At 43.0% G+C, this 22,588-nt stretch overlaps 1 protein-coding gene across 1 annotated transcript in view; it reads left to right on the forward strand.

Annotated features, from left to right (window-relative positions):
* The window catches only part of ARHGAP35 (Rho GTPase activating protein 35), a 68,491-nt gene that overhangs the window by 14,106 nt on the left and 31,797 nt on the right, over positions 1 to 22,588 (forward strand). Inside the window, exons 2-3 of the mRNA XM_054999155.1 lie at positions 7,224 to 11,122; positions 22,377 to 22,521. Of these exons, the coding sequence (XP_054855130.1) occupies positions 7,283 to 11,122; positions 22,377 to 22,521 (3,985 nt within the window). The 5' untranslated portion in view covers positions 7,224 to 7,282. The remainder of the gene's footprint in view (positions 1 to 7,223; positions 11,123 to 22,376; positions 22,522 to 22,588) is intronic.

Here is a 22,588-nt window from a genome sequence, read left to right on the forward strand (position 1 = left end):
AGAGCCAGTGGAGATCACTCCGGAGGAGATGGATCCTCTCACAGCCCTCTGCTGCCTCTGGCATCTCCCCTTCTGGAGCCTTTGCCCTGGTGAGGCTCTGTTATTTATTCAAAGTTTTAAGTAGTGAGGGTAAAAGCTCCGGAAGGGGAGACAGTCCTGCACGCCAGTGGCAGTAGAGAGCTGTGAGAGACTCCTCCTCCGGAGCAATCACCACCGGCTTGGTCTTTCAAAACTACGCTTCCCAGCTAACATTGCGTCTCCTGACACTTGGCGGACATATGCATTGGCATCTTGTGTAGAAAAGCTCTTAGAACAGGGGTACATTTGTGCAATATTCCATGTGTGATGTTATTTATAAAACAAAGCTGCATGTGCATATTAATCTTTGGTCTTAAATAGATGTTTGTGTTGCCTTTGGATTTTTTGCTTTAATTCTACGTTTTGAAACATTCGGTATTAGCTGAACATGTTTGAGTATGCATGCCCTTTTAAAGTAAATGGGCAAGATTGAAGCTTTTGTCTGTTTCACTAGAAAGACCAATATTTTTGAAGCTTAGCTGTATGGCTTATTTTTTTAAAAAATAAAATACTGTTGTTTGTTCTGTTTTCATCAAATAAATAGCGTGTTTTCCACATGGGGCCCAAAGCAGTGTGTGTGAACTTAAGTGCATACGGTGGAATGTTGGCAGTTAGCCTTTTCCCTCTTGCTCCCCTGCATTACTTGCAAAGCTGCTCAAAATTTAAGAGGCCCTTCCAGAGCAGTATTTGATGCAGGGATAGATTTTTACTCCTTGGAAAAGAGAAGTATTGGAGTGCTCAGACACGCACATAGAAGTCTTTTGGCAGCCTTGTTCTCCTAAAGAGGACTGCAAAATAAATTATACATTATTTCATAGAATTGAAAGGACTCTTCTTTAATTCCTCCTGGTAGGGATGCGGGTGGGCTAGTAATATGTAATAGGTTTGAAAACTTCTGCAATATATTTACTGAAGTAGCACATTCATTTTGCATCCAAGGTTTCTCGCCAACATTAGAAGGGTTGCAGAAATAAACTTAACACAGTCGCACTAAGTTTATGGAAGGGTTTAAAAAAAACACCCCTCATAGTGGGCTGCTTCCGCGTGAGAGTGGCATAAACTGGGTACTTGTCATTCAAAAACCTTCATTTTTTAAAAAGAGCTTCAGCACACTCCCTTGTGCAAGATAACTGAAGTGAATGGAAAGTGTGCAGTATAATCCACAGGTGAATTTTGCCTGTGCTTGGAATTTTCCCAGTACTGGTGGTTTTTCAAAGGGATTCAGAGAAGGGGTGAATTTGGGGTTGGTGTGCATTGCCTGTAAGCTCCCATGCTCCCTTCATCTAAGAATAGTCCATCTGTTGCCTGAGATTAAACGATTCAGATCCAGATGGTTAAAAGCTTAAATCAGCCTTTGCAAAGATACAAATGACCCATTTCAGAGATTTTCTACACTTGAGCCACTGTGATGCAGTGAGAAAATTTACGATTCTTTGCCCATTGTTATATATACAGTATATTCAGCAGACTGAGGGCCTCCTCCCTTGTGGTGCTGTGCTTCAGGGTTGTTTGGTGTTTCCTTTATTAAAAGTGATTTTCAGCAGTGTGATTCTGAACCACACCAGACTGAAATTTAACGTTAAATACAAATAGCACAAATGTTGTTTGCAGTAGCAAACACCCCTTAAATTAGGTTAATTTGTGGTATGTTTTAAAGAAAGTGCTCAGTTGGGATGTGTTCAATTTTGCATAAGAACAGTATCCAAGCAAACAGGCAAGATAATTTAGTTGTGCAACTTGCAGCAGGGGAGCTTTATTCCACCAATAAAATAACCTAATTTAAGGTTGCGTTTTCATGTACCTAGCACAGGATTAGCTAGGGCTGTCTTTAGGTCTGTGCTACTTCTGTGCTTATCTGGCTGCTTTCTGTGTTAGAGACTTGTGGTTTTCCTCCTGCTTTTCTCCCAGATCATACATAGTGTTAGAGAGCCTTTTGCTGATTGTCACTTTGCACATGCTCTGCTGTAATGAGCAGACAGGATTGCTGTGATTTGAATAGACGAGAACAACATGTAGCCCAGTCCCTGGGCCAGCTCTTGGAAACAGTGGAGATTAAATTGCAGGGTTGCAACATTTATTTGGTTCAGAAGAGTTAGCCGTGTTAGTCTGTAGTCGCAAAATAGTAAAGAACCCAGTAGCACCTTTAGGACTAACCAACTTTACTGTAGCATAAGCTTTCGAGAATCACAGCTCTCTTTGTCAGATGCAACCTGACAGTTGCATCTGACGAAGAGAGCTGTGGTTCTCGAAAGCTTATGCTACAGTAAAGTTGCATCTGATGAAGAGAACTGTGATTCTCGAAAGCTTATGCTACAGTAAAGTTGCATCTGATGAAGAGAGCTGTGATTCTCAAAAGCTTATGCTACAGTAAAGTTGGTTAGTCTTAAAGGTGCTACTGGACTCTTCTGTTTAACATTTATTTGGGCGACTAAATTGATTTTAAAAACCTGTGTGATTGTTTTTAAAAGTATCCTTGGTTAATTGAGAAATACTTTTTCAAAAATAGTTATTTGTAAGAATTGCAGGTGGCAGGCACCATCTTAGAAGAGGCATTCCTCTTCTTAGGAAAAATATCTCTTAAGACATGGTGCCTGCTGTGAGACAATACTATTGTTTATTCATATGCAAATTTATGCAGATTTATCTGAATGATCAGTTGAAATTATATGGTCAGCTAAGATTTCTTTAATCAAATGACAGTTCTGTTAAATTGTGAAAAAGCTGTGCCTTTTAAGGATGCAGCCTGAGACATAAATCTTTTTCCTTCCTTCACCGAAATGGTACCCCTGCAGGGCAGTACTGGTCAGCCCCTACTGTGGGACCACCCACACTGGGTGCTTGGTACACAGATTTCACATCTAGAGTACCAAGAATGACAGGACACGGGCAACACAGGAAAAAACAGTGTGTGGAGCTGAGAGAACAAGGACGGAATAAAATGGTCAGCAGATTATAAGGATGTTGAGACATTTATCACTTGTAGTTTTCTTTCCTTTTGTTATTGGTTTGAGACCTTGCTGGCACCTTATTTGTTTCAGATTTTTACAGTTTCTTTCTTAGAAACAGAGCAGCAAAACCTGGGCAGAATAGCAGCATGTGTTAAGTGTCCCAGAACCACAGGATGTCATTAGGCATGCTTAAATGTTTTAGCAGATGACCATTAAGCATACTAGTGACTAAAGTTTCAGGGGTAGAGAAGTTCAGTGTCCAACAAAGCTTTTTATATATATATATTGTACCCATTGAGGGCTATTCACTTTTTTTAGTTGTCATCAATTTGTTGCATGTGTTAAAAGAACAGCCTTCTATGTTGTTGTTGTTGTTGTTTTTTAGGACTGGGATGGCCCACTGCTGGTCTTTCCCTCTGGCTCATTAGTGTATGTTGACATTGCTGGCTTGTTGTGGTAGCCTTCAGCTTTCCCCTACACTAGCAGCACCCATCTCTTCCACTTCCACTTTTAACAGCTTCTCTTGTAGCTGTTTTGCTGTGTGCTCTTCCCAGGAACCTTAAGTTTGACCAGTATTTGTGCCATTTTGTGGAGAAAATTGCTTTGTCTGCCTTGAGCCTTACTGTCAAGGGTCTTCTCCAGGGCTTGCCTTTGGACAAACCAACTTTTGCTTCTGTGTAAGTTTTTTTGCAGGGTGAATTTGTTTAATTTTATATAACTCTTGCATATATGCTTAGCATTAGCACACTTTAAAAAAACAATTAAAATAAAATTGTTAACTACTCACTGTGATTATTAGCAATCTCTTGCAAGCCATCTATAAGTCAGCGATTATTAAGACTATGACAGGAGATTATTGTTGGTTTGTGAGAGATGCTGATAGCCAAAAAGATGCTGATAGCAAAAAGATGCAGATAACAAAACCAAAATTGGGTACAAATCAGAAAAAAAGCAACACAGTTTAACTCAGCCAAAGGCCTTAGAGACCAAAAAGTCTTCATCTAGTGCTTAAAACTGAAAAGTCTCTAGCACCAAAAGAACAGATGTAGCGGAGGGGTTCCACAATTGAGGTGCCACTGTCAAAAGTCCCTCTCCCATATCTGACAACCACCCATTGCACCTCTCAGTGGAAGCACAATAGAATGTCTACTGGATTACTCTTTTCTATATGCTTGTTAACCCTATCAAACAACTTCAAGAGACTGAAGAGGCAGCACTTCCCATTGCAGAAGCCATGCTGATTTTTCTGTTGTTAGGCCTTGTTCTTCTGTGTGTCTGATAAGACTTTTAAAACAGTGTCTACTGATCTCCTTGGAAGAGATATTAGACTAACTGGCCTTTAATTTCCTGGGTCTCCTCCAGATCCCTTTTTAAAAGTTGGTGTGTTGCTTGCTATTTTCCAGTCTTCTGTTAGGGAAGTTGATTACAGCAACAAGTACAAGATCAGCAGTCTTGCATTCAGGCCCAGAGACTTGTCCATTAGTTCTAGAACTTGTTCTCTTGTCATCTCTATTTGACTTGACTCTTCAGACACTCTTCCTGAAAACAGTATGGGTATCTGCAGTACTCTGAAATAGGCTTTGGGTTGGTGGAAACCCTCTAACTGTACTCACCTAGGATAAAAATCACCATTTGGCTTTAGATTAGGAGCTGCCTTTAATTTCTAGCACTTACCAACTTCCTCCATCCCACTTCTGTACTAGAATAAAAAACTTAATCTGGTGACTCAGCTGATTTTTTTTAAATACCTCTTAGAAAAGTTGAATGCACTTAAGATCAAATGTTCAAGGGTTTTTACTTGTGACTCAAGCATACAATAGCATTTTCAAATTTACAGCAGCCTTTTGTCTTGTGTAACTCATTCCAACTGAAGAACAAGTTGAACTACATTATTCAGTCATCAAATCAAAGAGTGATTTACCCTGGCTGCATATTCAAAGTCCACTTTCTCTGACAGCTGGCTTGTTGGAGCAATGCTGGCCAGCCCTGTCACCTAAGTGCCAGGTTTTTTTTCCTGCTAAATTTTTGAAGTGCAGTGTCAGTTAAAAAATAAAACTCAGAATATTTAAATGTAACATGCTGCGAAAGCAGCATGCTCATCATGACACTTTTCTGCTTGCTGCTTAATTTAAGAAAGCATCTCTTTTTAGTAGCTAAATCTTGCTTAATGTACTGCAGTAATATTCCTTAAGAATTTACTGAAGCCTTTTCACACTTTAATCTGATTGTGATCCTATTAGATTGAGCCTATCTTGGGAGTTCAGGGAGAGATTATCCTACTGATAATAGGAAGACAATATCTGGTACTGTTATTGACCTTGAAAAATAATCGAGGAAGGGACTGTTTTAGCTTTTGACAACATTTAACAGAAGAGATTTTCTCTTTATTTTAAAAAGATGCTAAGGAGGTAGAGTATATATGTCCATCAGTCCAGTTATTTCTGCCTCTGCAGCTGTTGAGTGGCTTTTCTCTTGTTGTTCTGGCCTCTTGCCAGAATCGGTCTTCATTCCTACCAACTTTGCTGACCTCTTGGTATTTTAACTGGGTTTTGTAGCCAGGTGACTGAGAGAGTTTATAGTTTACAGACACAAAGTTTGACGTGTGGCTGGTGCCCACAGACCACAGGATGTGGCCTTTAATTGGTAGTTGGGAAGGTTTCTCATCCTTTGTGATTAGCACTTGGTTAGTATGTGCAGCCAGAGCAATAACTTAGATTCCCGTTTGTCCACTGGAACCTGTTTTGGCATAGCCTTTTGCCTGGCGAATAAGGATTCCCCTTGGTTTGTAAGCTAGTTGATCTAGTCAGCTTTTCTTACAATTTTGTTATTTTGGGATCTTGTAGAAGTGATTTTTCCTTGGGTTCTTGCATACATCCGTCTCTTTGGGCTCTGGGAATATTGTCAGGTGAATTTTCCAGCTGGCAGCAATGGCTGAGATCCCAAGTATTGCCCCAGGCTGGCATTGTGTGGCGGCAGTCACACAGTGGGGAGTAGAATGTTTAAAATTTAGCACATTTATGTCCATGGCTGAGGTACCTAAAACAATTTTTTTAAAAGAATGAAACTAGAATTCTGCCATCTTTGTTATGGTTGTGCTAATAAGCAAAGGGTATTTGGTGTGTACCTGGAAGGTGTTTGGGTTCACATTCCTCAGCGCTATAATGGGAATGGACCAACTCTAGTTTGAAGATGAGCTAGATAAAAATTCTAAACATCCTTACAAATAAATATTATGGGGCACTTTCCCACCCTCTGAGCCCCCTTTCCCCTCCTGCCCTCTACTGGCTCTCCCATCTGTATGCTTCCCTGGGCATATAGATGGGAGCATAAGCTCCCTCCCCTCCCCTCCCCTGCCCAAACAGGAAAGGAGGAGTGAGGGGCAGCAGCCCTTAACACTGTTCTTTTTTGCACAAAGTGGTGCTTCTTCATCTCTCACGCAGCCTCACTGACGCTGCCTCTGTTAACAGGGCTGCATTGTGGAGTTTGTGGGCAGGGCTTTTTCCTTCTTCCTTCATACTAGGAAGAGAAAGAAAGCGCTCTCATTTGGAAGCCCCAGCAGAGCAGCTCTCTGAAAGCTGCGGGCAAGGCTTTCTCCTTTCCAGCCTTACTCCAAACGAGCGAGCTCCACAAGCAGCTTTTAGAATGTGGCTTGGCTGCGGCTCCTGAGTGAGAGGGCTTTCTTTTTCTTCCCAGTGCAAAGCAAGGAGGAGAGAGCCCCACCCACAGGGACATCATCTTAGAAGCTGCCTACAGGATAAAGAGCAGGCTTATTAGCATTGTGTTATGCAAAAGAAAGGGGGGGGGAGCTCAGTGCTCCCATTTACTGCCCCCATGCGCAGGGCTGTTATGTTTTCAGGAAAGGTGCAGGAAGCTGACTATAGAATGCTTTCCCTCTTTTTCAAGGAAGCAACCGGAGAACAGCCTCCTATGCTGTCTTTTCCTGTTCTAAAAGAGGAGCTGAGTTCTAAAGACTGCCTGAAGCTGGGGGAGGGGGAGTTCCATGGGCACCTTTCAGTACTCCTCAGATGCATTGTGATGGAGGTTTTTAATTTTTATTCTTTTCCTGTCTAGTTGAATATATGTACTTAAAGCTTAATGTATATCTTTTGATCATTTGATCCCATCTTTGGCACCTGAAAGTGTGAAAGCTTGTGAGGTAACTTCAGGCATCCTAATACTTTGTTTTGTTTTCCATAGGAGGAAATGCTGTCCTTCCAGTTGTGAGGATTGGTGACAACTGAGCTGCTTGCTGGTGCATGCAACATGGAAACGGCCATTTTTGTTGCCCTGGTGATCATCCACCCAGATTGCAAATAGCCATCCAACTCTTTCTGAGGTCTCATGGGGTACAGAACACACTAACACTCTTGGAAGCAGTCAAGTGTTGGCAGGATGTTTGGATGATGATGATGGCAAGGAAGCAAGATGTTCGCATTCCCACCTACAACATCAGTGTGGTGGGGTTGTCTGGAACGGAAAAAGAGAAAGGGCAGTGTGGCATTGGGAAGTCCTGCCTCTGCAATCGATTTGCACGTCCCAGAGCAGATGACTTCCATTTGGACCACACTTCGGTTCTCAGCACGAGCGACTTTGGAGGAAGGGTTGTTAATAATGACCACTTCTTATACTGGGGGGAAGTTGTACGTTCTTTGGAGGACTGCGTGGAATGTAAAATGCATATTGTGGAACAAACTGAGTTTATTGATGACCAGACTTTCCAGCCACACCGCAGCACAGCCCTGCAGCCCTATATCAAAAGGGCGGCTGCAACAAAACTGGCATCGGCGGAAAAGCTCATGTACTTTTGCACTGATCAGCTTGGGCTGGAACAGGACTTTGAGCAGAAGCAGATGCCAGATGGGAAGCTGCTGATCGATGGTTTCCTCCTCTGCTTCGATGTCAGCAGGGGCATGAACAGGAGCTTCGATGATCAGGTCAAGTTTGTTTCGAACCTGTACAATCAACTCATAAAAACGAAAAAGCCCATCGTTGTGGTCCTGACGAAGTGTGACGAAGGTGTGGAGCGGTACATTCGAGATGCGCACACTTTTGCCTTAAGCAAGAAGAACCTCCAGGTGGTGGAGACGTCGGCCAGATCCAACGTGAATGTCGACTTGGCGTTCAGCACTTTGGTGCAACTGATCGACAAGAGCAGGGGGAAGACTAAAATTATCCCTTACTTTGAGGCGTTGAAGCAGCAGAGCCAGCAGATTGCGGCAGCGAAAGATAAGTACGAGTGGCTGGTGAGCCGCATTGTCAAAAACCACAATGAGACTTGGTCAAACGTCTCACGAAAGATGCAGTCCTCCCCAGAGTATCAGGATTACGTGTATCTGGAAGGGACGCAGAAAGCCAAGAAGCTCTTCCTGCAGCACATTCATCGTCTCAAACAGGAGCATATCGAGCGCAGGCGGAAAATGTACCTTGCTGCTCTGCCTCTCGCCTTCGACGCCCTCATTCCAAACCTGGATGAAATAGATCACTTGAGCTGTATAAAAGTGGAGAAGCAGTTGGAGACGAAGCCGGACTTCTTAAAGTGGTTTGTTGTTCTCGAGGAGACTCCTTGGGATGCCACCAGTCATATAGATAACATGGAGAATGAGCGCATTCCATTTGATCTGATGGAGACCTTGCCGGCGCAGCAGCTCTATGAAGCCCATCTAGAGAAGCTGAGGAACGAGAGGAAGAGGGCAGAAATGAGACGGTCTTTCAAGGAGAATTTGGAGACCTCTCCTTTCATAACACCAGGGAAACCCTGGGAGGAGGCTCGCAGTTTCATCATGAATGAAGATTTTTACGCGTGGCTTGAAGAGTCTGTTTACATGGATATTTATGGTAAACACCAAAAGCAAATCATCGAGAAAGCAAAGGAGGAATTTCAAGAGCTGCTTCTAGAGTATTCTGAACTGTTTTATGAGTTGGAGCTTGATGCCAAACCCAGCAAGGAGAAAATGGGGGTCATCCAGGATGTGTTGGGTGAAGAGCAAAGATTTAAAGCGCTACAGAAGCTGCAAGCTGAACGAGACGCTCTAATTCTGAAGCACATTCATTTTGTGTATCACCCAACAAAAGAGACCTGCCCCAGTTGTCCAGCCTGCATAGATGCTAAAATTGAGCACTTGATAAGTTCCAGGTTTATAAGGCCATCTGATCGCAATCAGAAAAACTTACTTTCAGATTCCAATATTGATAGAATCAACCTAGTGATTCTTGGGAAAGATGGACTTGCCCGAGAACTAGCAAATGAGATTCGAGCTCTTTGCACAAATGATGACAAGTATGTGATAGATGGGAAAATGTATGAGCTGTCCTTGAGACCAATAGAAGGTAATGTCAGACTTCCGGTTAATTCTTTCCAGACACCAACATTTCAGCCACATGGTTGCCTCTGCCTTTATAACTCAAAGGAATCTCTGTCTTATGTTGTTGAAAGCATTGAAAAGAGTAGGGAGTCAACTCTTGGCCGAAGGGATAACCACTTAGTTCATCTTCCCTTGACTCTGATACTGGTGAACAAGAGAGGCGATACCAGTGGCGAAACACTGCACAGCTTAATACAGCAAGGACAGCAGATAGCTAGTAAGCTACAGTGTATCTTTCTTGACCCTGCTTCTGCTGGTATTGGATACGGGCGCAACATTAATGAAAAGCAAATCAGTCAGGTCCTCAAAGGGTTGCTGGACTCAAAGCGCAACTTAAACCTTGTTAGCTCAACGGCAAGCATTAAAGATCTGGCTGATATCGACCTTCGGATCGTCATGTGCTTGTTGTGTGGAGATCCTTTCAATCTAGATGACATCCTTCTGCCCATTCTTCAGTCCCAAACTTGTAGACCTTCCCAGTGTGGAAGTAGCAATTCTGTGTTACTTGAACTTCCTGTAGGACCACACAAGAGGCGCATTGAGCTGTCCTTGCTTTCATACCATTCCTCATTTAGCATTAGGAAAAGCTGGTTGGTCCACGGTTACATTTTGTTTTATTCAGCTAAACGTAAAGCATCCTTGGCCATGCTACGTGCCTTTCTTTGTGAAGTACAGGACATTATCCCAGTTCAGATTGTGGCTCTCACTGAAGGCTCCATAGATGTCCTAGACAATGATTTAAGTAGAGAACAGTTAACAGAGGGAGAGGAAATTGCCCAGGATATAGATGGAAAGTTTACAACCATTCCTTGTAGTCACCCTCAGCATAAACTAGAGATTTTTCACCCATTTTTCAAGGATGTGGTGGAGAAAAAAACCATAATTGAAGCTACCCATATGTATGATAATGCGGCTGAAGCCTGCAGTACGACAGAAGAAGTGTTTAATTCACCCCGGGCTGGCTCTCCTCTGTGTAATTCGAACCTTCATGATTCAGAAGAGGACATTGAGCCCCCCACTTACAGCCCTTTCAGAGAGGATACATGTATGCCCACTTTGTCCAAAGATCTTTCTAAACTTTCCATGGAACTGGAGGGGAATGATGGTCTTTCTGTTTTTTCTGTTATGAACACTTTTGAAAGCAAATTGAACAACAAAGTACCTCCACCAGTGAAACCAAAGCCCCCTGTCCACTTTGATATTACAAAGGGGGATCTCTCTTATTTGGATCAAGGGCATAGGGATGGACAGAGGAAGTCTGTGACTTCCAGTAGCTGGCCACCCACGGATGGCTTTGACCCTTCTGATTATGCAGAACCCATGGATGCAGTAGTCAAACCGAGGAACGAGGAGGAGAATATCTACTCTGTGCCTCATGACAGCACCCAAGGCAAAATCATCACCATTCGTAATATTAACAAAACCCATTCCAACGGTAGCGGGAATGGCTCAGACAGTGAAATGGACACAAGTTCATTAGAACGTGGCCGAAAGTTGTCCACCATTAGCAAACCAGTGTTGTATCGGACAAGGTGCACAAGGCTGGGGAGATTTGCCAGTTACAGGACCAGTTTTAGTGTAGGGAGTGATGATGAGTTGGGGCCCATTAGGAAGAAAGAAGAAGACCAGACTTCCCAAGGATATAAGGGAGATAATGCTATCATTCCGTATGAAGCTACTGATGAAGATCCAAGGAAAAGGAACATCTTGCGTAGCTTGAGAAGAACCACAAAGGTAAACCTTTTATTGCTTTTCAAAATCTTTTAAAGTTTTGAAAAGGAGCTTGGCAGCCTTTTGACATCCAACACAGATTCAGAGTCATACTTCCTTTGAAACTTGGGAACAGTTGGGGGACCAAAGGGCTGGGGGGAGTTCTTCATTTCCCAAGAATATTTGGAATGGAGGCGAGCGGTTCCGTAGTAAATCCAGATGTTTATCTTAAATCTACGAAGAAACTAAAAATAGGGACTAGGCCTCGTTTTAGGATACCTAAAGGGAATTTTGGATACATTGTTTCGTATCTGCATGGGCCATAGGCAGCTCCCCTCTCTCACCTGTTCAGAAGGGTCTGTATACGAGAATTCCTCGAAAACAGTGGAGCAAAGAATGCCATCCGACCTGTTTTAGGGTTTGGCAGGAAATCTAAATGCAGACTTCCTACTTCTTCTTGCCTTGCCACCTTGTTTTGAGATGGCGGCTGCTGACCTTGGATCAAGATGGTAGATCTGGTGTACCTGCTTATCTGTATGAAAAAATATGCTGTAATGAGAACATAATTTATTTTCCCGTTGAAGCTTGAATCAAAAAAGCAAACTATGGAAAAGAAGCAGCCGATTTCTTTAAGCCGTATAGAATTTTGAGGGATAAGGAATGCAACATGCAAATTTAAAATTTGGGAATTCTGAAGATGGGAATGGCTTGCTATACAGCTATCTAAGACATTTAGAGAAGCCAATTAAACTGCAGTTTTAACACTGTAAATAGAATATATAGAGGAGCTATCTTTTCACATAAGGTTTAATATTTCAAGCTTTGGTTTTGAGTTATTTTCTTAACTTGGGCTTTAGAAGTATGTGTGTGTATTCCCCATTGCAACACCAAATAAAGAGCTACGGAACAAAAGTAGGTTCATTTCTTTCATGCAAAGACTTTGTCTCTTTAAACAATGTCGTGACTGCTTTGCAAAACAGTGGTGATTTCATACTTGCAGCAGCTGTCCCCTTGCCAGCGGGGTATACTTCTCTTCATTGGCATTAGAGCCCTGTTCCTGGAAGAGGGAGAAAAAACAAAGACAGGCTAAACTGGTAAAAGTCTTTGAGGAAGCTTAGAGCTTTATTTTTCCTGCCATTTAAAACAAGTCTATTATTCTTTGTTGCTTTTTATATATAAAAATAGACTTTCAAAATTCTGCTATGGCTTCATATAGTGTAAATTAAGAAAAGAATAAGTTTAATAGCCTTTTTTATTTTTGGTAAAAAGAGGTCCCCCTGTCACAGTTTTGCATCCTGCAGTTAAGTTCTCGGGTCTCCCCATAGGAGCCTTGATCGGAAAGAGTGTGAATGTCATTAACTCCCATCCCTTCCAAAGAATGGAGGAGTAAAATGTGGGGGTCAGTTTTGTACAAGGCACATGTTTGGTCTGCTACTGGATGGAGGAGGGTAGATTTGGAAATGGGGCTGGGAGAGGCATTTCCGCCTTGACGCTCTTAGCGTTTTGAGAAGTGTAGTTTGTAAAAAGTGTCCTATCTTAACCTGTCAATAAGAAAGCTCAATGAAAATTGTGTTTGGAATGCTGTCAAAGACAGGCAGGAGTGGTCCTTAAAGAGCTGGCAGGGAGTTTTTGTATGTGCTGAGCTGCTCCAAAGCCAGCAGAGGGAGTGTATGTCAGCTGTCAGACCAAACTGCTGCTGCTTAATGCTGGTGCAAGAACAATTAAGTAAATTGGAAGCTTTTGTTAATTTCAAGCTCAGTTGAAAGTATAGGCAGAGCATCTCAAACACTTGCCTAGCAGGTGAAGAAGGCAAAATAAAAAGAAGTGTTTGGGCTTACAGAATGTGGAAATATTGGTTGGGGTCTCAATTTTAAATAATATACCCATTAACCAAAGATGGTTTTGAAGTGTTAACATGGTCTCGATCTCAGCAAGTAGCTTGCTCTACAGGTCTAAACACATTTCCAATAATGAGAAGTCCTGGGGTTCAAATCTACTGGAAATCCTTTCCTTTGATACTGGAAGTCCTCCAAAAGTTCGATGTTCAAAGTGGTTATGGGTACTCAGTGGTTAGGGAAAAACTCTAAACTTGCTTAGGGGCACCAATAATTTAATTCTAGTTATTAAAAACTGCATATTGAATAGATAATATATAAGAACATTTGTAACAAACCTTTCTCACAAGTAACTCAAAGCAGTGGTTGCCAAGAGGCATATTTTAATAATAGTAAATGCTGTACATACTATGAAAACATTAAAATAAACCAGTCTAAAAAAGTTAAGCAATCAGTTGAATTTCACAATACAAAATCAGGAAAATGCAAAAGCTTTACACTTAAAGCCCTCCGAAGAGAACAAGCTCACCAAAAAACTTGGACCCCTCCCTCAATTCTACAAAATCAGTGCTATAACTGAAAAAGCTCATGCGTAGATAAAGGCCGAAAACAGAGCTCTCATAGAAGGTACTGTAAGCAGCAGATGGTGGGAAGAATGTAATTGGTGCACAGGCCTAGATAGAAAGATGGATCTGCATTTGGATCCAGAGTTATCGAGGGCTTTAAATTGAGCCCAGAGCCAAATAGGCAACTGGTGAGGTTACTTTAAAATAGGTGTGATTATGTTCAAACGGCTTGCTCTTGTCAAAATACAAGCTGTTGCATTTTGCACTAATCAAAACTTCAGAGATGTCTTTAAGGGGCAGCACCATAGAGACTGTCTTACTGTAGTCTATGCTAGAGGTTACAGTAGTAGAGATTAGTTTAGCAAGCTCAGCTGAATCTAGAAAGGGAAGTATGTTTATGTACTGCTTCTTTGCCATTGCATTCAACATGGTTTACAATTCAAAACATATGCATAGTTTACAGTAGCTTGAGTTGGAGGTAATTGAAAGAAAGTTCTCGCTTCAGCTGCAGCAGCCTGTGTCTCAAACAGCAGAGCTAGGTCCAAGAGAAACCCATAACTTTTCGCATATTTTGCTAGGTACAGATTTCCTGTCTTGAGGTGGCAGGTCAGAACATTGGCCTTCTATACCAGCATCACCATAATCCAGGCTGAATTCAGTTTGTTTCCCCCCTGATTCTGGGCTGTGGCAGGACACTTATTCAATGAAAGAGTCTGTTAGCACAACCTCTTTTATTTGCCTAGCATAGATGTTAAAGATCATTGGTGGGAGTATGCACCTTTAAGAACTCTGCAGGTTAGGTTCCCAGCAGTGGATATTAACATGGGATTGGGCAGGAGATGACTGGAATTTGCCATGTTGGAGGGATGTCCTCCTCCAGTAGCTGATTGAGCTTGGAAAATGGACTAAGGGCAACTTCCTTTGTATCATCCTGTTTTCAGAGGACATCTTGGGAAGGTGAGGTCTCAGATTCCACAGATGACTTTCCTGACATCTCATCAGTCGGTGGAGTCTGCTGTGGGGCAAATAGATTCCTTTTTCTGCTCTCGGTATGCTGAGAACAGCTTTCTTCTTGGGATTCTTAAGATTATTTAATGGGGCAAGATGAGTATGATTACTGACTCTCTAAGGAAGAGAATGTTTTAATAGTGGTGAGAGGGAGTAGTCTCTAAATTCTAAGTTCGGGCTGTTTCCTGATACCCTGATTGGTTACTCAGACTTTGTACTTGTTTTAATATCATGTTGCCACCTTTTATTGTTCAGCTGTGCCATTTGCTGGTACCTTCTTGCCTCCCAGCTGTGGAAAGTGACCTTTGGAAGTGTTCCAAATTGTGTACTTTATTCCCTTGGCAAACGAAGCTTTGAGCACACCCTTTTTACTTGTTCATGTACATGTCCCCTCTCCCAAACCAATTTCTCTTATGATCGTGAAACCATCCATGTAACATGGATAATAAATGCTTAAACCTTCCATCACCCCCGACTTCATCAGACCAATTCTCAGGTGCCTGGATCATGGATTTCTACTTGCTTCTGTCACATTGATTTTTTTCCATGATAAATCTTCTCCTTTTTATCTGCATTCCCAGACTACAAGCTTAATAGCTGATTCAGCATATGGTCCAAGCCAATTGTATATGGGAGGATAAATTGAATTTTGCTATAGCGTTCTTGTTTTAAATGCAACAGAAGAATCATAAAGGGTACATTTTAATCATGGTTTTGTGAACTATTTCAGATATATTTCAGTGGATCCAACCATGCAGATAGGAAAACTTAAGTTAAGGCAGGCACTGCACAGTACTTGTCAGCCTTGGACTTCATGAAGGGCTATTGGCAAGTGCCCATGGCCCCCAGTGATCGGGAAAAGATGGCCTTTGCCACACCCCAGGGATTATTCCCATTCAAGGTGGCACCATTTGGTCTCCATGGGGTGGTGGCCACATTCCAGAGGTTAGTTGACTGGGTATTAGCTTACTGCTGGAACTTTGCCAGGGCATACATAGATGACGTCATAATCTTCAGCCCAGACTGGGAATCGCACCTCCGCCACTTGGCCACAGTCCTCCAAGCCTTTGCTGAGGCTGGCCTCTGTGCCAACCCCCGGAAAAGCTGGATCAGCTTCAGGGAACTGATATATTTGGGGTATCGGGTCAGCCAGGGGAGCTCCGACCAGTCCCTGAAAAGGTAACCATGCTGGAGCAGAGCCCCAGGCCCCGGACCAAATGGCAAATGTGGCGCTTCCTCAGATTAGTGGGATATTTCCGCAAATTTATACTCCCACTTCACCAGTTAAGCCAGCCCCCTCTCTTACTGCCTGGAGAAGGACCAGCTGGCTTCTATCCAATGGACACCCTAAAGAACACATGTGTTTGAGATCCTTCACCGGGCCCTCTCCAGTTCTACCGTGCTGCGCAACCCTGACTTCAGCCAACTGTTCCGAGTACAGACAGACGCCTCCAATGTAGAATTGGGGGCTGTGTTATCCCAAGAGATAGATGGATGGGAATACCTGGTGCTGTTCATCAGCTGGAAGTTGCAACTGGTGGAAGCCAAATAGACGGCAGTCAAGGAGGCCCTGGCCATGAAGGGGGCAGTGGGTGCCCTGCAATTCTGTCTCACCAGCAATCCCTTCACCCTCATCGTGGAGCCCGCCCCTCTCCTTTGGATGGCCCACATGAAGGAGCATAACCCCCAGATCCTAAAGTGGTACCTCTTTTTGCTTCCTTTCAGTTTCACCCTCTGACACCGGCTGGGAAGACAGCATGTGAATGTAGACTACATGTGGGGGACAGGCAGTACGTAGGGGTGGATTGGGCTACCCCTGTGGGGGAGGGACAGAAGGGTGCTATAAAGAGGAGAGTTCTCCAGGACACCGGAGAGGAGAAGGCTGGAGAGAACTGGAACAAGCGGGCGTGCAAGAAAGAAAGACAGTTCCCCCAGGGGGCAGGAGAAGGGTGCTGGCGATGGAACCACCCCTCCCTGCCTAGCTCTGAGGGTGAGAGAACTCTTCCCCACCAAGCCCCAGGAAGATGGCCGAAGGTGGGGCCTAAGGGGGTGGTGGGGTGGCTCACATGCTGTGTTCCCTTAAGGAAGAAAATTCAGCTAGCACTGTATCATTAAGAATTTAAGAATCTTTTTCTTCATAGATAAATTGGAACTGCTATCCCAATATGATAATTGTGTACAGTACTGCCAAAAGGTACATGTAACTGGGGTATAGCTCCCAGTTGCCCTTGCGTGTACGGCAGGCAGGTAACACCCATGAGTGGGGGATGATCTTCATTTTCAGAGTGTTGTACACCACTAAACTCTAGATTTGCTCATGTGTCGATCCAGCTCATATTTAATAATTGAAGAGCTTTCCCCCACTCCTCATTGAAGTGGATTTCTGGAACCTTTGTATTGCCCAAGTGTGGAGTTGTCTTTATCTGTAGAGTTCTTTTTTTGTCTCAAGTTTAATGTGTTGGTTGTGCTCATAAGTATATCAGATCTCTATGTTTTGGGCTTCTGTGCTTAGCTGTCAAAGCTTATTCCTATGTTTTATGGCAGCTCTGTAGGCTGCAGCTCGTTAATTTATTCCACACTTTTTAGGGCATCCATGTGATTCAGTGCAGCTGAGCAGACACTTTTTTGTTAAGGTTGTTCGGTGGCTTTCTGAAGAAGCTTAAGGAGCCCAACTGTAATGGACTCTTGCGTTTTCAGGTGTTTCCTTTAATCTTTGTATCCTGACATTGTTTTCTGAGATTTTAAAAGCATGTATGTTTAAATGCCCTTTCTTTGTGTTCTGTGGAACAGACAAGTTGCAGTATTATTTTTAGTTATGTAGCACCTGCATGTGTGGTGCTTTACAGGATAGCCACAACCCATGCCACTGACAGAGAAGCTTATGGCATAAAATTTGGTTCATTAAGGGGGTGAATGGGTTAACAGGAGAAAAATACGTGTTCAGTTCAGTTGCAAAAGCTTGATTAAGTAGTAAGGTGTCATGCCAAAGACTTCTTGTTACAGTGGGATTTTCAGGAAGGGTTTGAAGGAAGAGAGAGGCAGGACCATTCAGATGTTCTGAAAGACAATTCCAGGCATAAGAAGCAGCTAGGGAGAGTCATTGGAGGGTATAGGTGACCTGTAGATGGTTAAACTTGGGAGGGTAAAGGTTACAGACAAGGGGATATATTGGAATATGGATGTGGAGATAGAAGGATGAGAGGAGTCCATGGAGGGCTTTGAAGGGAAGGATGTATGCTATGCGAGTGGACAGGAAATCACTGCTGAGATTTAATAGGAGGTCTTGCATGGCCAGGGCGAGTACAGAGAGTGTCATTAATTTTGGGGATGTGGTTCTGTATAGAGGTCAGGGGGCCAATGAACAAGTTAGAGAAGTGCAGAGAAGAGATGGTTGCAGGAACCAAGTCAGGAGATGACTGGAACTTGAACTTTTTGCAAGGAGTTGGAGAAGCCTATCAAGGCGTAGATGCAGAAAAGGGCAAAGAGTTTGCACATTTGCAGTGTGCTGATATTGACGGAGATGAGTAGTGCTGTGTACTCTTCTTTAAAGGAGGAGAAATTACGTTCTCTTCGTTTAAGTATGGTAACATTCCTAGGCAAATCATGGGGCTTGGGCATTTTGAACTATTCCATATAAAAGAGCTGTGGTCTCTGTGAAGAAGCTAAATACGGTTTCTGTTTTGTTGATGGTAGTTTTATATTAGGGAGTTAATTGTGCCTTGCAAATGGATTTTGATATAATTGCTTCATTAATAAGGAATGGAAACATAGACTAAGAAGGTTTCTGGATGATGCTCGGGGGAGCAGCCGCGATTGTTCTTTGTGGTCTCTGTGCACTACACTGGGCTTTGCGCCTGTGCAGAGCTTTAATTGGGAAACTTCTAGAGCTACTAAGCATGAAAATCCTCTTGACTGCACATGGCTCTGGGAGAGGAAGCCCTTTCAGCTTCTGTGGCAGCAGACAACCAGTTGGAGTCTCCTTGGTATTAGGTGCTGCTGATCTACTTTCTGTTGCTGAAACCATTGATACCAACTCTGCTGAGACCGCAGGAGACCAATCAAGCTTCGAGACAGAAGTGTTGGGTCTGATCATCATCAGAACCGAGGAAGAACAAACATCCCCCTTCAGGAAGATGACTAGAGATGAGCTTTTCCAACCTTACCGTGGCCCGCGGAGGTTTCCCCACATGTTTTGGTAGATCCAGTCCCAACACGGCTAGAACCAGATTCAGGAGATCATCTCAACCCCGAGAACCCCATGGTTTGATACAGTTCAGCCCTCAGACATCCAGTTACTAGAATCCCCATGGGTCTGTTTCCAGCCTCCTTACCTGACTCATTACCACTGGAGTCACCTAAAGGCAGATTTGTGTCTTATTCACAATACTCTGGCACTTCCTGGAACTCGTCACCAAATTCCTGAAGCCAGCACCAACTGCCTCGGTGTTATAAGAATAATCCAGATCTATAGATACAGTTTTTGTCCTCCTTACTGCTTGGACTCTAGTGCATGACTGTCAACACTGTGTTGGCAGCACATGGTACTCTCTCTGGACACTTCTTAATGGCAGACACATGAATAACTGAGGCCGCTAAACATTTGGCAAGCACCAAACCAATGGCATTTCCAGCAGGGACCTGTGCATTTAACCCTTTCGCTAGCTGCCACTTTAGCCAGGATCTTGGTTGGGAGTACGCACTTTGCGATGCCTAATGCACTGTAATGCCTCCACAAAATGGTAGCCTGACAGAGATTTGCGGGCAATAAAGCGGAAGTGGTCGGGGTTTTGCACATTTTGCAATGTGTGTTCTCTTTTTGTTACATTTGCTGCCCACTTCAGTTCCCTTCCTGCTAGCCTTGAGTGTCTCCGTGGCTGTTTCTTTTCTGTTGCCCGTTCTCCCTTGCTCTTTTGGGCAAGGGTGGGTCTCTGCCACCTTTCACTGGCTTTGCAAGAGACTCTAGTGGGACATTCTTAAAAGGATGTGCTCTGTCATGCTGTTCTCTGGCCAGGGGAAAAGGGCCGGGAGTCCAGATCCTGTTTAACCTTGCCTGTTTTGAAAGAATAGCTGTGTTGTGCCAGGCATTGTGTCCTTTCCCCACAACTCCTCTCCTGTTGATGAACAGTGGGAGAAGTTGCCAGTTAATTTAGCCATTGCCCCTTAATGTTGTATCCCACCTTCAAGAAGTAGGAGGAGAGTTGTAGCTTTAAGACTCATATTTGGTCGTCTTCCTGCTGTGCGGTGCATCATTAAAATGATGTACACTGTGAAAGCTTTTTACAGAGTGGAGTCATCACAATTATACTTGCTTGTTTCATCTCAGGACTAGCTCTCTCTCTCTGTCTTTTTTTTAGCCCTGAGAGGCCGAATGCCCAATAGCCAGTGCTTTAAAAGGCTGGTTTCGTTTTTTCTATTCTGGGGCCATGATCAAATATATATGCTTGTTTGTATTGCCTGTCGAATATGTTTGTGTTAGTGGTGTTCCTATAGCTGCAGAAGCTTTGTCAGGGCGTTCCTGCAGGCAGCTTCCTAAAGGGCATATGCTGAGCTTGTTCCATTTAATCTTGAAACATAATCTGCCATAGGGGACTTAATTTGCAAGTCACGAAGGTTTTCATATGTCCTATATTGTAGCAAGCAGGAGGGCATGTGGCAAGCCCTGTGTCACTAAATCCTTTACCTCCAAGTGGTAGAGTTTGGGCTCATTCACTATTTGGCCTGTTTCTATATAATACACAGGAGAGAGAGAGAGAGAGAGAGAAGCCCTTTTTTGTAGCTGTTGTTTAAAAACACACTGTCCCCCCCCCCCCCCCCGTTGTTGCAAAGAAACATTCTGCTACAGAATAGGAAATTGTATGGAAACAGACTAAACAGGAAGTGATCGCTTTTGGTTGGAGGAATAAGGCATAGACAATGGGGGGGGGGCTTCCTGGGGCCTGCAGGGTTCCACAGATGTCCTCAAGGGAAGCTCCTGGCCAGGAGTGAGTTAATCTCCTCTCTGGCTCAAAATAACAGGACACCTGCCTGCCCTTGTGTGATTCCATTGTCAAGCTGTGGAAGCCTTCTCGCAGTTGCGTCACATACCGCACACTGAAACTTTTCGATTGCTGCAGCGTGTCCATCTCCTTCCAGCTTTCCGGCCATCTACCTCATCTGGAGAGAATGTTGTGAAAAACTGTTTGTGTAAAGTTATTTATATCCTGTACCTGCTATTAGTGGATATTCAGAGTTTTTTTAAAAAATTACTATTGGAGAACAAGGGATTCTCAAATTCACATATCAAGAATTGCCCCTTCCCTCAGTCGCTAACATTTGAGGCATGTGTCTGAAAAACATTCCTCATACATGTTATCAGACGGATTCCAGAGCCGTTCATAAGGAATGTGCTCTGCCCGTTTAACCCCTTCTCTTAGTTTCCTAAATCCAAGTACTGTAAATCTACCCTTTTATTATGTGCAGCTGTTGGCAGTGGGCACTGCAGGAAGAGAGCAGCTTCAGTTTCCAAAGAAGAACACTAGAGAAATAAAATTGGAAGCCTCTTGATACTGTTTGGCACCATGCACCTCAAGGGCAATACAGAAAAATAGACAAAGTGTAGGTGGTAACTTGCACTCCTTTACCTCCTTAAGGATGTGACATTTGTAAAGTAGATGAAAAGTAAAATGGGTGTGTGGGGGAGGGAGAATCTACACTGGCAACATCTTGGATATACTGGACAAGGATTTTTTTTAAAAAAAATTAATATTGGAATTTGAGATTAGTGAGTATAGGGATTCTTGGTGCGAGTCCCCCCTGGAGGATGCTCGGCCATGTCTTGAGAGAGAGTGCCAGCCACCTTTGCCCAGTCCATCCTCCCTGCTTTTAAAATTATTTCTTCTTTGGCAATCTTGTTCTCCTTGTCTCTGGTTCAGTTTCCTCCGTGTGGCATGTAGAACTTGGTGTTCTACACAGAGTAAAACTAACTGAACCTGTCGCTTCATGCCCTCGTTTGTACTTGCTAAGCTGTTCTTGGCATATTGCTGCCTGAATAGAACTGATGGGGACTGAAACAATCCTCATTTGTTTGCATTCCTTTATCCACTGTGGGAAGAAAATACCTGTTAGCTTCAGAACTTTTCTGGGCCCCCCCCCCCCGCCCCCTGAGAGTGGAGTGTAGTTCGTATCAGAGCATCCCATTCTTAGAGGAGAAGGTACAGAATACTTCCTAGTAGAGTTTTACTGGATATATTTTGTGTTTTATTGCTGTTTGCAGCTATTTTAGTCTCTTGCTGATAAGGTGTAAAGATTAGCTTGTGCTCACTTGTTTTACTTAAGAAGAATCCAATATATATAGCATTTACTGTGATAGGTGGATGTCGTATCTGGCAGTTTAAAAATGGTATTTATAAATTAGAAAAATAATACATAGTTGTGCCTACCTACTGGTGTGCCACTTGCTGAGTAAAAGCTAGCATAGGTTTATGGTGAGGTGAGCCCATGGTTTAGAATGTAGAACTAGATTTTCTATTTGGCTAAGCAATGTATTTGTTAGATTTTTAAATCTATCAAACCTTACTTTGACTTATTTCGGCTCCTTTGATAAAACTTCATTAAAAGTGACTATTTTCTTTCTTTCTTTCTTTCTTTCTTTCTTTCTTTCTTTCTTTCTTTCTTTCTTTCTTTCTTTCTTTCTTTCTTTCTTTCTTTCTTTCTTTCTTTCTTTCTTTCTTTCTTTCTTTCTTTCTTTCTTTCTTTCTTTCTTAAAATGTTTTTTATTTTATTAAAGCAAAAAGGTAGTAGGGGAAGAAAGGGGAGCAAAAGCAACTGTTTTCTTATTGACAAGTGTGCATGTTTTCAACTGCATTAACTTGGAAGGATTCTTTCTTACAGAAACCAAAGCCGAAGCCTCGGCCATCCATCACAAAGACGACATGGGAGAGCAACTATTTTGGGGTTCCTTTGACTACTGTTGTGACACCAGAGAAACCCATTCCCATTTTTATTGAGAGATGTATTGAGTACATTGAAGCCACAGGTAAGGTCTGTGCAGCAAAAGGCAATCACTGAATGTTGGGCGCTTGCAACCAAATCAGTTAGGTTAG

Source organism: Eublepharis macularius, chromosome 15 (genome assembly GCF_028583425.1).
Source record: "Eublepharis macularius isolate TG4126 chromosome 15, MPM_Emac_v1.0, whole genome shotgun sequence".
Classification (NCBI taxonomy): Eukaryota; Metazoa; Chordata; class Lepidosauria; order Squamata; family Eublepharidae; genus Eublepharis; species Eublepharis macularius.